This window comes from Pecten maximus, chromosome 5, assembly GCF_902652985.1.
Source record: "Pecten maximus chromosome 5, xPecMax1.1, whole genome shotgun sequence".
Classification (NCBI taxonomy): Eukaryota; Metazoa; Mollusca; class Bivalvia; order Pectinida; family Pectinidae; genus Pecten; species Pecten maximus.
Genome location: NC_047019.1, coordinates 50277299 through 50294956, shown reverse-complemented (window position 1 = coordinate 50294956; position 17658 = coordinate 50277299). Strand labels below are relative to the sequence as shown.

General features: G+C 35.4%; 1 protein-coding gene across 1 annotated transcript in view; it reads left to right on the top strand.

Annotated features, from left to right (window-relative positions):
* The window catches only part of LOC117328519, an 84749-nt gene extending 68535 nt beyond the window's left edge, over positions 1–16214 (top strand). Inside the window, exons 3-4 of the mRNA XM_033886055.1 lie at positions 14898–15365; positions 15454–16214. Of these exons, the coding sequence (XP_033741946.1) occupies positions 14898–15365; positions 15454–16214 (1229 nt within the window). The remainder of the gene's footprint in view (positions 1–14897; positions 15366–15453) is intronic.
* Positions 16215–17658: the final 1444 nt, after the last annotated feature.

Genomic DNA, 17658 nt, shown 5'->3' with positions numbered 1-17658 from the left:
AGATGGCTTTGTCGTTGTTTGATATTAGGTCGAGGCGTTATGATGGGTTGTAGTTTTGGTAGTTGTTTAATAATTGTGTTAGAGGAGTTATGATGGCTTTGTAGTTGTTTGATAATTGAGTTAGAGGAAGTTATGATGGGTTTATAGATGTTTACTAATTGTGTTAGAGGCGTTATGATGGCTTGTAGTTGTTTGATAATTGAGGTTAGAGGAGTTATGGCTGGTGTTGTAGTTGTTTGATATTGGAGGTAGAGGAGTTTATGATTGGCAGTAGTAGTTGTTTGTAATTTGTGTTAGGAGGAGTTATGATGGGTGTGAGTGTGTTTAGTTGTTTGATTAATTGAGTTAGGAGGAGTTATGATGGGGTAGTCCTGTTTGATAATTGAGTTAGAGGAGTTATGATAGATGGCTATGTAGTTGTTTGAATTGAGTTTAGAGGCGTTATGATGGGTTGTTGTAGTTGTTGTTATAATTGAGTTAGAGGAGTTATGATGGGTGTAGTTGTTTGATAATTGTGTTAGAGGAGTTATGATGGGTGTAGTTGTTTGATAATTGTGTTAGAGGAGTTATGATGGGTGTAGTTGTTTGATAATTGTGTTAGAGGAGTTATGATGGGTGTAGTTGTTTGATAATTTAGTTAGAGGAGTTATGATGGGTGTAGTTGTTTGATAATTGAGTTAGAGGAGTTATGATGGGTGTAGTTGTTTGATATTGAGTTAGAGGAGTTATGATGGGTGTAGTTGTTTGATAATTGAGTTAAAGGAGTTATGATGGGTGTAGTTGTTTGATAATTGAGTTAGAGGAGTTATGATGGGTGTAGTTGTTTGATATTGAGTTAGAGGAGTTATGATAGATGGGTGTAGTTGTTTGATAATTGAGATAAAGGAGTTATGATGGGTGTAGTTGTTTGATAATTGTGTTAGAGGAGTTATGATGGGTGTAGTTGTTTGATATTGAGTTAGGGGAGTTATGATGGGTGTAGTTGTTTGATATTGAGTTAGAGGAGTTATGATGGGTGTAGTTGTTTGATATTGAGTTAGAGGAGTTATGATGGCTGTAGTTGTTTGATAATTGAGTTAGAGGAGTTATGATGGGTGTAGTTGTTTAATAATTGTGTTAGAGGAGTTATGATGTGCGTAGTTGTTTGATAATTGAGTTAGAGGAGTTATGATGGGTGTAGTTGTTTGATAATTGAGTTAGAGGAGTTATGATAGATGGCTGTAGTTGTTTGATAATTGAGTTAGAGGAGTTATGATGGGTGTAGTTGTTTGATAATTGAGTTAGAGGAGTTATGATAGATGGCTGTAGTTGTTTGATATTGAGTTAGAGGAGTTATGATGGATGTAGTTGTTTAATATTTGAGTTAGAGAAGTTATGATGGGTGTAGTTGTTTAATAATTGAGTTAGGGGAGTTATGATGGGTGTAGTTGTTTGATATTGAGTTAGAGGAGTTATGATGGGTGTAGTTGTTTGATATTGAGTTAGATGAGTTATGGTGGGTGTAGTTGTTTAATAATTGTGTTAGAGGAGTTATGATTGGTGTAGTTGTTTGATATTGAGTTAGAGGAGTTATGATGGGTGTAGTTGTTTGATATTGAGTTAGAGGAGTTATGATGGGTGTAGTTGTTTGATATTGAGTTAGAGGAGTTATGATGGGTGTAGTTGTTTGATAATTGAGTTAGAGGAGTTATGATGGGTGTAGTTGTTTGATAATTGAGTTAGAGGAGTTATGATGGGTGTAGTTGTTTGATATTGAGTTAGAGGAGTTATGATGGGTGTAGTTGTTTGATAATTGAGTTAGAGGAGTTATGATGGGTGTAGTTGTTTGATATTGAGTTAGAGGAGTTATGATGGATGTAGTTGTTTAATATTTGAGTTAGAGAAGTTATGATGGGTGTAGTTGTTTAATAATTGAGTTAGGGGAGTTATGATGGGTGTAGTTGTTTGATAATTGAGTTAGAGGAGTTATGATGGGTGTAGTTGTATGATAATTGAGTTAGAGGAGTTATGATGGTGTAGTTGTTTGATAATTGAGTTAGAGGAGTTATGATGGGCGTAGTTGTTTGATAATTGAGTTAGAGGAGTTATGATGGGTGTAGTTGTTTGATAATTGAGTTAGAGGAGTTATGATGGGTGTAGTTGTTTGATATTGAGTTAGAGGAGTTATGATGGGTGTAGTTGTTTGATATTGAGTTAGAGGAGTTATGATGGGTGTAGTTGTTTGATAATTGAGTTAGTGGAGTTATGATGGGTGTAGTTGTTTGATAATTGAGTTAGTGGAGTTATGATGGGTGTAGTTGTTGATATTGAGTTAGAGGAGTTATGATGGGTGTAGTTGTTTGATAATTGAGTTAGAGGAGTTATGATGGGTGTAGATGTTTGATAATTGAGTTAGAGGAGTTATGATGGGTGTAGTTGTTTGATAATTGAGTTAGTGGAGTTATGATGGGTGTAGTTGTTTGATATTGAGTTAGAGGAGTTATGATGGGTGTAGTTGTTTGATAATTGAGTTAGAGGAGTTATGATGGGTGTAGTTGTTTGATAATTGAGTTAGAGGAGTTATGATGGGTGTAGTTGTTTGATATTGAGTTAGTGGAGTTATGATGGGTGTAGTTGTTTGATATTGAGTTAGAGGAGTTATGATAGATGGGCGTAGTTGTTTGATAATTGAGTTAGAGGAGTTATGATGGGTGTAGTTGTTTGATAATTGAGTTAGAGGAGTTATGATGGGTGTAGTTGTTTGATAATTGAGTTAGAGGAGTTATGATGGGTGTAGTGGTTTGATATCTAGTTAGAGGAGTTATGATGGGTGTAGTTGTTTGATAATTGAGTTAGAGGAGTTATGATGGGTGTAGTTGTTTGATATTGAGTTAGAGGAGTTATGATGGGTGTAGTTGTTTGATATTGAGTTAGAGGAGTTATGATGGCTGTAGTTGTTTGATAATTGAGTTAGAGGAGTTATGATGTGTGTAGTTGTTTGATATTGAGTTAGAGGAGTTATGATGGGTGTAGTTGTTTGATAATTGAGTTAGAGGAGTTATGATGGGTGTAGTTGTTTGATAATTGAGTTAGAGGAGTTATGATGGGCTGTATGTTGTAGTTGTTGTGATTATATGAGTTAGAAGAGTTATGATGGGTTTGTCCGTTGTTTGATAATTGAGTTAGAGGTTATGATGGGTTTTAGTTTGTAGTTGTTTGTTAATTGAGTTAGAGGAGTGTATGATGGGTGTAGTTGTTTGATAATTGAGTATAGAGGAGGTATGATGGGTGTAGTTGTTGATAATTGAGTTAGAGGAGTTATGATGGGGTGTAGTTGTTTGTTAATTGAGTTAGAGGAGTTATGATGGGTGTAGTTGTTTGATAATTGAGTTACAGGAGTTATGATTGGTCATACCAATATCGTTAATAAAATGGGGTTATCGCGCGTAGTTTCAGGTATACGTTCTGTATTTTCAGAAGATGATATTGATATCAAGAATTTATTTAGGTATTCAGCTTTGTCAAATTGGATGTGAAAATTCATATTTTTTTTTCGTAAAATGTCAATCCAAGATGGCAGTCATTTTGGAAAAAAAAAACTTAAAGTTCTTCTCATGTTCTACCAGTGGAATTCAGTATGCAAATGCCTGTCATGATCCGGATATAACCCTGACCAAGCGTTCCTAAATTGAAATCCAAGATAGCCTCCATGACAGGCATTTTGAAAAAAAAAAAAAAAAATTTCATAAACTTCTCAAGTTCCACCTGTGTGATTCAGCTTAAACATACCTTAAATTGTCCCGAGATGATACCGACTTAGTCTTGATATTTTAAGGCTAATTTCAAAATCTTGGTCGCCATTTTGACAAACACATTTTCAACTTCTCCAGTTCCACCTGCTGTATTCAGCTCAACTTTCCAGGTGTAATCCTGAGGTGTTCCTGACCAAATATGGTTAATATCCAAAATCCGAAACCCAAGATGAGCGCTATGACTGCCATGTTCAAAATCTTTTCCAGTTTCACCATTAGGGTTTAGTGTAAATCTGTCTAAAATAAATGTGAGAAGAAAGGGTCTTGATAAAGTTTTGTTATTTTTCAACAGATAAAAATGACCTTATTGAATCTTGAACACTAGTACTTGGATCTTTATAGTCAGATGGCCGTTAAGGCCTATGGGTATCTTGATTGTTTACATAACACCTCTGTAGTGAAAATAACTCACGTTGGTTTTGTCAGATGTATAAAGACGAGCGTGTGACATCTAACATTCAGATTCCTAATTGTATATGCTATTAATATTAACAGTCTATAAGTTTATTTGTGGTATTTACCTGTAAAAGTGTGACGTAACACAGTGGAGTGAGAAGTAGATGTCTTTGTCGTGTGCATTTAAAGACATTGTCACATAGTTTCTGATATTCCTCGTATTATGTATGATCTTGTTTAATAGTTTATCAGTTATTTAGTATTCCCTGTGTACTGACATCACTGGGGTATAGTCACAGCCATAAACCACTATATTTTATGATTTTATCTTACATAACGTTAGCTGGAGTTTTAACACGTGCTCGTTAATAGGTGTTACGGGAGTTTATTATGGATATCACAACGTACCGAATAGCACCACTATATATCATATTACTGACGTCGAAAACGAGTAACCAATCACAAGACATCTATGGTACTACACCAAACGTTATATATTTACGACATAAATCACAGATGTTAAATTCGTCGGGCGGCCAAAGCAAATCTTCGTTGAGAGGCAAGACTTCAGAAATGTTGCCAACAATTCCCCGTAGAATGAGATACATGTCCGTATCTCCATGTCAGAGATAGTAGGGTTTCCAGTAAAGCAGATCATGAGCTCCCAGTACAATACATCATACCATACCTCCCAGTACAATACATCATACCATACCTCCCAGTACAATACATCATACCATACCTCCCAGTACAATACATCACACCATACCTCCCAGTACAATACCTCATACCATTAATACCCAACTATCCACGTTCAAAGACTGACAAAACTTTTTATCGTCATATTTTTGCTGATAATACACATATTCTTAATGGTCAAACAATATTAGATTTTCAAGACAAAATGACACAATATAGATGGAGGGAAACGCATCATAATGATGTGTATGCAAACTCAAACGAAAGTGGTGTTTGATCACGTTTAAACGTATATGATCCTCCATGGGTCCTAGTTCATTTGAAATCAAATTGAACGGTGTCGTTATCCTCATTATACATGGATAATGTATCTGAGTAAAAAAAAACTGATATCAAGAACATAACGTAGAGGCAGATAATTGACTGATCTTAAATTTGGGAAAGAAAAGAGGAGTTACAGAAGGATTCCAATACTCTCTCAGATTCGTCAAACAACCATATAGAGAAGGAAGAGTGATGGTAGAAAGAAAAGAAGATTGATCCATATTGATGAAGGCAGTCCACTGACAGTTTAACCTAAAAGAATACATATCATAAATATATATGATAACATATAAATAAATATATCATTAAGGTCGCCTCTATACATTCACTCAGTGTCATATATGAATGATCAGGAGTCCACAGATTTGAGGTGAAATCCTGTACTATAGATAGATATGTAGGTATTCCACTCATTACAGACAACCGAAAACAGATAGACACACTAGATTACGGACATGAACAACTTGCATACCTGCATACAAAATACAAGATTGATACGAGACATTTAGACAGACTTTCACGCAAACGAACATTAATGAGAAAGAAGATATGAGGGTAATCTGTTAATTCATCTTTTTTTCTTTTTTCTTTTGTTCATTTTTTCTTTAAAATACTAGTATAAGTTTGTTAATCTGAAATTATATTCCCAGGCTGTATATATATATTTCCTATTATATGATCACAACTCCGTGTTTACATTTTATCCAGACTAAGGCCACCATTTAGTAATTATATTCCCAGGCTGTATATATATATTTCCTATTATATGATCACAACTCCGTGTTTACATTTTATCCAGACTAACGCCACCATTTAGTAATTATATTCCCAGGCTGTATATATATATTTCCTATTATATGATCACAACTCCGTGTTTACATTTTATCCAGACTAAGGCCACCATTTAGTAATTATATTCCCAGGCTGTATATATATATTTCCTATTATATGATCACAGCTCCGTGTTTACATTTTATCCAGACTAAGGCCACCATTTAGTAATTATATTCCCAGGCTGTATATATATATTTCCTATTATATGATCACAACTCCGTGTTTACATTTTATCCAGACTAAGGCCACCATTTAGTAATTATATTCCCAGGCTGTATATATATATTTCCTATTATATGATCACAACTCTGTGTTTACATTTTATCCAGACTAAGGCCACCATTTAGTTATTATATTAACGCCACTTATACGTCAGTACGGCCGAAATTATGATAATGAAAACCATTATTATGTTTAATTCAACATCCCTAATTATAGAATTGACAGCGTTCCCGGACCAATGTAAACCCTCTCGATATACTTAGATTAATCAGATATACTCCCTCCCTCCAGATCACCACCATCATTGGTACAGTAAGGAGGACATCGGGGTATTGTGTAATACGTGTTATCACTGTATTGTGTAATACGTGTTATCGCTGTATTGTGTAATACTTGTTATCGCTGTATTGTGTAATACTTGTTATCACTGTATTGTGTAATACTTGTTATCGCTGTATTGTGTAATACTTGTTATCGCTGTATTGTGTGATACTTGTTATCGCTGTATTGTGTAATACTTGTTATCGCTGTATTGTGTAATACTTGTTATCGCTGTATTGTGTAATACTTGTTATCGCTGTATTGTGTAATACTTGTTATCGCTGTATTGTGTAATACTTGTTATCGCTGTATTGTGTAATACTTGTTATCGCTGTATTGTGTAATACTTGTTATCGCTGTATTGTGTAATACTTGTTATCGCTGTATTGTGTAATACTTGTTATCACTGTATTGTGTAATACTTGTTATCGCTGTATTGTGTAATACTTGTTATCGCTGTATTGTGTAATACTTGTTATCGCTGTATTGTGTAATACTTGTTATCGCTGTATTGTGTAATACTTGTTATCGCTGTATTGTGTAATACTTGTTATCGCTGTATTGTGTAATACTTGTTATCGCTGTATTGTGTAATACTTGTTATCGCTGTATTGTGTAATACTTGTTATCGCTGTATTGTGTAATACTTGTTATCGCTGTATTGTGTAATACTTGTTATCGCTGTATTGTGTAATACTTGTTATCGCTGTATTGTGTAATACTTGTTATCGCTGTATTGTGTAAAACTTGTTATCGCTGTATTGTGTAATACTTGTTATCACTGTATTGTGTAAAACTTGTTATCACTGTATTGTGTAATACTTGTTATCGCTGTATTGTGTAATACTTGTTATCGCTGTATTGTGTAATGCTTGTTATAACTGTATTGTGTAATACTTGTTATCACTGTATTGTGTAATACTTGTTATCACTGTATTGTGTAATACTTGTTATCACTGTATTGTGTAATACTTGTTATCGCTGTATTGTGTAATACTTGTTATCACTGTATTGTGTAATACTTGTTATCACTGTATTGTGTAATACTTGTAATAACTGTATTGTGTAATGCTTGTTATCACTGTATTGTGTAATACTTGTTATCACTGTATTGTGTAATACTTGTTATCACTGTATTGTGTAATACTTGTTATCACTGTATTGTGTAATACTTGTTATCGCTGTATTGTGTAATACTTGTTATCGCTGTATTGTGTAATACTTGTTATCGCTGTATTGTGTAATACTTGTTATCGCTGTATTGTGTAATACTTGTTATCGCTGTATTGTGTAATACTTGTTATCGCTGTATTGTGTAATACTTGTTATCGCTGTATTGTGTAATACTTGTTATCGCTGTATTGTGTAATACTTGTTATCGCTGTATTGTGTAATACTTGTTATCGCTGTATTGTGTAAAACTTGTTATCGCTGTATTGTGTAATACTTGTTATCACTGTATTGTGTAAAACTTGTTATCACTGTATTGTGTAATACTTGTTATCGCTGTATTGTGTAATACTTGTTATCGCTGTATTGTGTAATACTTGTTATCGCTGTATTGTGTAATACTTGTTATCACTGTATTGTGTAATACTTGTTATCGCTGTATTGTGTAATACTTGTTATCACTGTATTGTGTAATACTTGTTATCGCTGTATTGTGTAATGCTTGTTATAACTGTATTGTGTAATACTTGTTATCACTGTATTGTGTAATACTTGTTATCACTGTATTGTGTAATACTTGTTATCACTGTATTGTGTAATACTTGTTATCGCTGTATTGTGTAATACTTGTTATCACTGTATTGTGTAATACTTGTTATCACTGTATTGTGTAATACTTGTAATAACTGTATTGTGTAATGCTTGTTATCACTGTATTGTGTAATACTTGTTATCACTGTATTGTGTAATACTTGTTATCACTGTATTGTGTAATACTTGTTATCACTGTATTGTGTAATACTTGTTATCGCTGTATTGTGTAATACTTGTTATCGCTGTATTGTGTAATACTTGTAATAACTGTATTGTGTAATGCTTGTTATCGCTGTATTGTGTAATGCTTGTTATCGCTGTATTGTGTAATACTTGTTATCACTGTATTGTGTAATACTTGTTATCGCTGTATTGTGTAATACTTGTTATCACTGTATTGTGTAATACTTGTTAAGGAAACACACTTCAGTCACTGTTACCTGTTTTAATTAGTCCCGATTTTGTCGTACGAGTATCATCACTCACGGTTGGTTCGTATTCACAACTTCTGTCGCCAGAGTTGAAAAGTGGAACGTAATGTTCTCGCGTCATCAAGGAGTTTTACATCCTGTAGCATTTCTAGTATCATAAATTGAAAATATCACTTAATGGCTTATTATCGTCTACATTTCGTTGATTTTAACTGAAATATTGTCTCATTACTTCTACTTCTTTCAAGCGAGTTCGAAAATTCTGTCAATGTCTGTTTCCGCCCAGACAGAAATTATAGGTCAAACAAGACCTAAACTGCATCGTTAGTCCACATCAGGCTGTTATAAATTGGTTGTAAGCACCATCACAGTTATTGATTAAAAACAGAGTGTTTGATATGAGACGTAGCTGTGCTACTTGTTACAAACCTACAATATGTGTGATATTATCTAGTGTAATTATAATGGAGTGTTTGATATAAGACGTAGCTGTACATGTACTACTTGGTACAAACCTACAATATGTGTGATGTTATCTAGTGTAATTACAATGGAGTGTTTGATATGAGACGTAGCTGTGATACTTGGTAGAAACCTACAATATGTGTGGTATTATCTAGTGTAATTACAATGGAGTGTTTGATATAAGACGTAGCTATATAACGTGTTACAAACCTACAATATGTGTGATATTATCTAGTGTAATTACAATGGAGTGTTTGATATGAGACGTAGCTGTACATGTACTACTTGGTACAAACCTACAATATGTGTGATGTTATCTAGTGTAATTACAATGGAGTGTTTGATATAAGACGTAGCTATATAACGTGTTACAAACCTACAATATGTGTGATATTATCTAGTGTAATTACAATGGAGTGTTTGATATGAGACGTAGCTGTACATGTACTACTTGGTACAAACCTACAATATGTGTGATGTTATCTAGTGTAATTACAATGGAGTGTTTGATATGAGACGTAGCTGTGATACTTGGTAGAAACCTACATTATGTGTGATGTTATCTAGTGTAATTACAATGGAGTGTTTGATATGAGACGTAGCTATATAACGTGTTACAAACCTACAATATGTGTGATGTTATCTAGTGTAATTACAATGGAGTGTTTGATATGAGACGTAGCTATATAACGTGTTACAAACCTACAATATGTGTGATATTATCTAGTGTAATTACAATGGAGTGTTTGATATGAGACGTAGCTATATAACGTGTTACAAACCTACAATATGTGTGATGTTATCTAGTGTAATTACAATGGAGTGTTTGATATGAGACGTAGCTATATAACGTGTTACAAACCTACAATATGTGTGATGTTATCTAGTGTAATTCAGAAAGCCTCGACTCCGTGTTCGTGTAGGGGTGATTCAGGAAATAAGGACCTAGGGATTATTGATTATTATTTCAAATATTTATTGTTAATTGGAATATTAGTAAAACCTGACCCTAATTATAATTAATTCTATTTTATCAAAAATAACACGTAATAAACGTGTGTAGCAATAAACTTCCGAGGAAAAGACGCTTCAAGGAAAGTCAAATATAGTTTATAATTTATGTTACTAACAATTTGATGACACCGAGCCTCTACGAAATGTAGTGCTTACACTCCAACGTAACCAGAAATAACCCCATACATTGATGTCCACATGTTACTTCTACAGTTTGGATCTGAACATGATCCGTCGCCTAAGAGATTTAAGACTGAATCATTGAACAGCATATCCATATGATCTTGTCTGTATTCTAGTTAATTTCTCTATTGTCTATGAGGCTGATTGTTAACAGTCTGATCCAATGATAATTGAACAATGTTGAAGTGGATAGCTATGGGAATGTTCTGAATCATTTCTTTCTTTACAATATGTGTGACCATTAAATTATCTGAATCTATGTTTTGATGGATGACTTAGATAAGTAAACTCTACTTGGTCTAAGTGAAATAGAGGGTAGGCACTGTATGGCTGTACGCCTAAACTAAATTCCAGACTTTGAGTGAATAAAACAAACACTGTGCAGCATTATCAGTTGCGGCTGATGGTCTCAATTCTTCCAATATAGCATCATCCATATCTCGAAAGTTACAAGGTCGTAGTTTTCGTGCCAGAAACTTTTTATTTTCTGGATAGTGCTGCACATATAAGAATTACTCTATACTCATGTATAAACTGGTTTTGAAATAATTGACCTCTAATTAAAACCAATCATACTGTGGTTGTTGAACGAAGGCTATTGATGTAGGGAGCTTTGTATGAATATTGGTCACAATACCTTACAGTCTCTAAGAGTTGTCAACTGCAAATTGATGTCAATGCAAGTGGCTCAGGAACAGTTATTTTGTACAAAACAGCAAAAACAAAGCAGTATATCAGTGATTCTTCAAACGCGCAAAATGTAATGATAAGTTTAGCTCCACCCACTTGATAAAAAGTTTAGCTCAACCCTCTTGATAAAAATAAGTTTAGTTCAATCCACTTGCTAATAATAAATTAAGCTCAACCCACTTGATAAAAATAAGTTTAGTTCAACCCACTTGATAACAATAAGTTTGCTCCACCCACTTGTTAATAATAATTAAGTTTAGCTCCACCTACTTGATAATAATAAGTTTAGCTCCACCCACTTGATAATATTAAGTTTAGCTCCACCCACTTGATAATAATAAGTTTAGCTCCACCCACTTGATAATAATAAGTTTAGCTCCACCCACTTGATAATAATAAGTTTAGCTCAACCCACTTCAGAATAATAAGGCTAGCTCCGCCCACTTGATATTAATAATTAAGTTTAGCTCCACCCACTTGATAATAATAAGGCTAGCTCCGCCCACTTGATAATAATGAGTTTAGCTCCACCCACTTGATAATAATAAGTTTAGCTCCACCTACTTGATAATAATTTCGAGGATTCAACTATCGTAGCTACTTTTTTTCATTCAGGGATTCCTGCTTACTTTACAATGGGATTCCTGCTTACTTTACAATGGGATTCCTGTTTACTTTACAATGGGATTCCTGTTTACTATACAATGGGATTCCTGTTCACTTTACAATGGGATTCCTGTTTACTTTACAGTGGGATTCCTGTTTACTTTACAATGGGATTCCTGTTTACTTTACAGTGGGATTCCTGTTTACTTTACAATGGGATTCCTGTTTACTTTACAATGGGATTCCTGTTTACTTTACAGTGGGATTCCTGTTTACTTTATAATGGGATTCCTGTTTACTTTACAATGGGATTCCTGTTTACTTTACAATGGGATTCCTGTTTACTTTACAGTGGGATTCCTGTTTACTTTACAGTGGGATTCCTGTTTACTTTACAGTGGGATTCCTGTTTACTTTACAATGGGATTCCTGTTTACTTTACAATGGGATTCCTGTTTACTATACAATGGGATTCCTGTTCACTTTACAATGGGATTCCTGTTTACTTTACAGTGGGATTCCTGTTTACTATACAATGGGATTCCTGTTTACTATACAATGGGATTCCTGTTTACTTTACAGTGGGATTCCTGTTTACTTTACAGTGGGATTCCTGTTTACTTTACAATGGGATTCCTGTTTACTTTACAATGGGATTCCTGTTTACTTTACAATGGGATTCCTGTTTACTTTACAGTGGGATTCCTGTTTACTTTACAGTGGGATTCCTGTTTACTTTACAATGGGATTCCTGTTTACTTTACAATGGGATTCCTGTTTACTATAGTACTATTGTTTCATTTCAACATATTTTATTGGAAATCAAATAGATTGAACACCAGGCTAAGCCTATATAAAAGTTCTCTCCATAACATATAGTAACAATGGTGACTTTCTAGTTATGTATAATTGATTTATCTCCTTCATATGAACAACTTCAATTGATAATCTTATTTGATTTGGGCTTAACCAGAATGAGACAATTGTATGTTTTATTTTAAATTCTATCAATGCTTAATGTGATTGAAATTAAAGGTTTATTTTCACCTAGCATCATTAAATTAAAAAAGAATCTATAATAAAATCATGTTGTTTTTTTACTTTGTTGTTTATTGGTAATGTGGCCTGTTTTGATACATCAAGCCGGAGGACCCAGATCTTACAGATATGGAGTATGTTCAATGTTGTTGCAATATTGCTTCTTCTGATGTCTTTCTACATTGTGTCTTAGCCTAGAAATTTGTGGTGCGTTTTTGACCTCATGTTTTGAAAATTGACCTTTAACAACAAAAATGATCAAATCACAAGTTCGCACCAACTTTCTGTAAGATATTTTTATTGGGAAACCCCTTGTCGGCCATCACCTCATCTTCTACTTAAATGACGTCCCTGATAATCTGGTTATTTCTCCTCGTCAGAAATGGAGCCTTCAGACAATGCTTTCTCTCCCCCTATGAGTTGGACGTTCCAGTAGATCCTGACAACTGTAGGTCTAATCTGTTTATAAAAGATATAATATGTAGCATTGATAAATAATGAGTTTCCCCAATGATACAAAAGTTTTTTCTTCCACCACTAAAATAGGTGTCGATCCAGGATACAGCGGGTATGATTATGTCCTTAGCGTTCTGTTTATTTTTATGATCTCATATACCAGACAACTATTTCTCGTAAACACTCTTCCCCAATGTTCTTTTCTATAAGGCGGGAGGTAAGATAGTGAAATAACAGTTCCAGTATTCAATAATAAAAATGCTATTCAGCGAAAACATAACGATTGTAAATGTTGTTGTCATTGTACATGTAGAGTACAGACAGTAGTATAAACGTTCACTGAGACTGATCTCCTAAAGTTTAGTATAGCCGGAATGTGAGAGTAAACTCGAAAATACCACTAAAATCATTTCTATATAATACTTAGAGGTTAGTATATGACTTGATATCAGCCCGAGAATCTCAGCCCTGACGGCTGATATGTCAAGGGCTGGTGTGACATTCCAATAGTCATAGCATATCTTGTTATTAAGTATTTAAAAAAAGACTAGCAAAGCAAAAATGTTATTTAACGTGTTCACAATTATAGCGGTAGAGTTATTAACAAAAATTGTGACAGTCAACGTAGTACATTCTTTCTCATCGATGTCTTTTTTTCGTTCTGTCCGGCAAGTTTGACTTGACAAGCAGTGAGCGAATTTAAAGTGATGTTACAGGCGTATAACGCCAACGTTATCTTAGCTCAGATTATAGTAAACAACACCATCTTTGTTGACGTCATAATTGACGTGATATCAACCCGGGCTGATAACAGAAATCGGCACGGTTGGTAGGACAACTGTACATGTTATATCAGCCCGGGCTGATATCAAGTTATATAATTATCGGCCCGAGCTCTGATACGACCAAGCAAACATCACTCGTATCGCATGGGCAATATGTACATGATCACTGACAAAAGTGTAATAACTTCACATAACGCCTATGTCCAAAACTGTTTATAATTTCACTGCAACTATTCTAACCTGACACTGACAATATTCATATATTTCTCCCCGAATCTCATACAACTCCCACCTAGGCACTGTGAGACTGCTGTCTCTAATGCTTAACGGTCTAATACATTCCTACACAGGAGAAATATATGAACTGTTTTCAGTCCTTTATTTTCCCCACACGAAGTATATTATAAATATATACCACTCAATCAGCTGTTCATAATGGTTGGTACTATATATTGGCGTCCAAGACATAACTCTTGCTGCATGGGCTAGCTCTAACCATAATTCTATACGGGTCTCGGGCCATCCGGCCTTAATTACATAAGTTGCATCTAAACCTGGACATATGTCTAACTGTCGAGCTAAACCACCCTAACCTGGACATAGGTCTTACTGTCGAGCTAAACCACACTAACCTGGACATCGGTCTAACTGTCGAGCTAAACCACCCTAACCTGGACAAAGGTCTTACACATCGAGCTAAACCACCCTAACCTGAACATAGGTCTGACTGTCGAGCTAAACCACCCTAACCTGGACATAGGTCTTACTGTCGAGCTAAACCACCCTAACCTGGACATCGGTCTAACTGTCGAGCTAAACCACCCTAACCTGGACAAAGGTCTTACACATCGAGCTAAACCACCCTAACCTGAACATAGGTCTGACTGTCGAGCTAAACCACCCTAACCTGGACATAGGTCTAACTGTCGAGCTAAACCACCCTAACCTGGACATCGGTCTTCCTGTCGAGCTAAACCACCCAAACCTGAACATCGGTCTTACTGTCGAGCTATACCACCCTAACCTGAACATAGGTCTGACTGTCGAGCTAAACCACCCTAACCTGGGCATCGGTCTTACAGTCGAGCTAAACCACCCTAACCTGGACATAGGTCTTACTGTCGAGCTAAACCACCCTAACCTGGACATAGGTCTTACTGTCGAGCTAAACCACTCTAACCTGGACATAGGTCTTACTGTCGAGCTGAACCATCCTAACCTGGACATCTGTCTTACTGTCGAGCTAAACCACCCTAACCTTGACATAGGTCTTACTGTCGAGCTAAACCACCCTAACCTGGACATAGGTCTTACTGTCGAGCTAAGCCACCCTAACCTGGACATCGGTCTTACTGTCGAGCTAAAACCACCCTCACCTGGACATAGGTCTTACTGTCGAGCTAAACCACCCTAACCTGGACATAGGTCTTACAGTCGAGCTAACCCGCCCTAACCTGGACATAGGTCTTACTGTCGAGCTAAACCACCCTAACCTGAACATCGGTCTTACTGTCGAGCTAAACCACCCTAACCTGGACATAAGTCTTACTGTCGAGCTAAACCATCCTAACCTGGACATAGGTCTTACTGTCGAGCTAAACCACCCTAACCTGGACATAAGTGTTACTGTCGAGCTAAACCACACTAACCTGGACATCGGTCTAACTGTCGAGCTAAACCGCCCTAACCTGGACATAGGTCTTACTGTCGAGCTAAACCACCCTAACCTGGACATAGGTCTTACTGTCGAGCTAAACCACCCTAACCTGGACATAGGTCTTACAGTCGAGCTAAACCACCCTAACCTGGACATCGGTCTAACTGTCGAGCTAAACCACCCTAACCTGGACATCGGTCTAACTGTCGAGCTAAACGACCCTAACCTGGACATAGGTCTTACTGTCGAGCTAAACCACCCTAACCTGGGCATAGGTCTTACTGTCGAGCTAAACCACACTAACCTGGACATAGGTCTTACTGTCGAGCTAAACCACCCTAACCTGGACATAAGTGTTACTGTCGAGCTAAACCACACTAACCTGGACATCGGTCTTACTGTCGAGCTAAACCACCCTAACCTGGACATAGGTCTTACTGTCGAGCTAAACCACCCTAACCTGGACATAAGTGTTACTGTCGAGTTATCCAGTCTTGTCTGTCTTGCATATATGATGATGTTGATGTTGCAGGTTTAAAGTGTTGATTTAGGTTACAACCTCTACTCACGACGACTCTAAGTCAGAACATTAGTTGGAGGGAGGACTGTTAGCTGGTGTAGTAGGTGTTACTCTCGTCAGTTCTCAACATGGGCGGAATATATACCCACGATCTAGTACAACGATAAAGTGAGTGACATATTGATTATTATAATATCTCTACACTGGGAATAAAACACTGTTACTAAACAGCCGGTTAAGACATTAACGAATATCAATTGAACATTAAACATTAACGAATATCAATTGACTTTTAAAATATCAATGAATATTGACAAGCCGCAATTAACAATTACAAAATTAATGGATATCAATTGAGCATTAAATATTGACGAATATCAGTTGACCGTTAAAGCATTAACGAATATCAAATGACCCTCACAATAATTATGTTTACGTCCTGTCAAAACAATTTTCAAAATTGTAACATGATATTAACTGTCGTTATCAACAAAAATGAACAAGCTTCAAATGTCTATATTGTCTGGAGTTAGTCACAGTAATCGCTGTCACTTGGTACGGTTTTTATTTTATTTTAATCAATCATTGCCTATATCAATAAAGTCCATCCTAGAGGTTCAAAATGTAAATGAGGGTCCCTTAAGAGTATTTAATATAAACTGTTTACAATAAATGTTCTGAATTTGGTATCGTTATGATGGACACAGACTTTTGTGTATCAATTCCATTGTTATGATGTATACAGACTTTGGTGTATCAATTCCATTGTTATGATGTACACAGACTTTGGTGTATCAATTCCATTGTTATGATGTACACAGACTTTGGTGTATTAATTCCATTGTTATGATGTACAGACGTTGGTGCATTAATTCCATTGTTATGATGTACAGACTTTGGTGTATTAATTCCATTGTTATGATGTACATAGACTTTGGTGTATTAATTTCATTGGTATGATGTACATAGACTTTGGTGTATTAATTCCATTGTTATGATGTACAGACTTTGGTGTATTAATTCCATTGTTATGATGTACAGACTTTGGTGTATTAATTCCATTGTTATGATGTACATAGACTTTGGTGTATCAATTCCATTGTTATGATGTATACAGGCTTTGGTGTATCAATTCAGTGTTATGATGTACATAGACTTTGGTGTATTAATTCCATTGGTATGATGTACTCAGACTTTGGTGTATTAATTCCATTGTTATGATGTACAGGCTTTGGTGTATTAATTCCATTGTTATGATGTATACAGACTTTGGTGTATTAATTCCATTGTTATGATGTATACAGGCTTTGGTGTATTAATTCCATTGTTATGATGTACAGGCTTTGGTGTATTAATTCCATTGTTATGATGTATACAGACTTTGGTGTATTAATTCCATTGTTATGATGTACAGACTTTGGTGTATTAATTCCATTGTTATGATGTACATAGACTTTGGTGT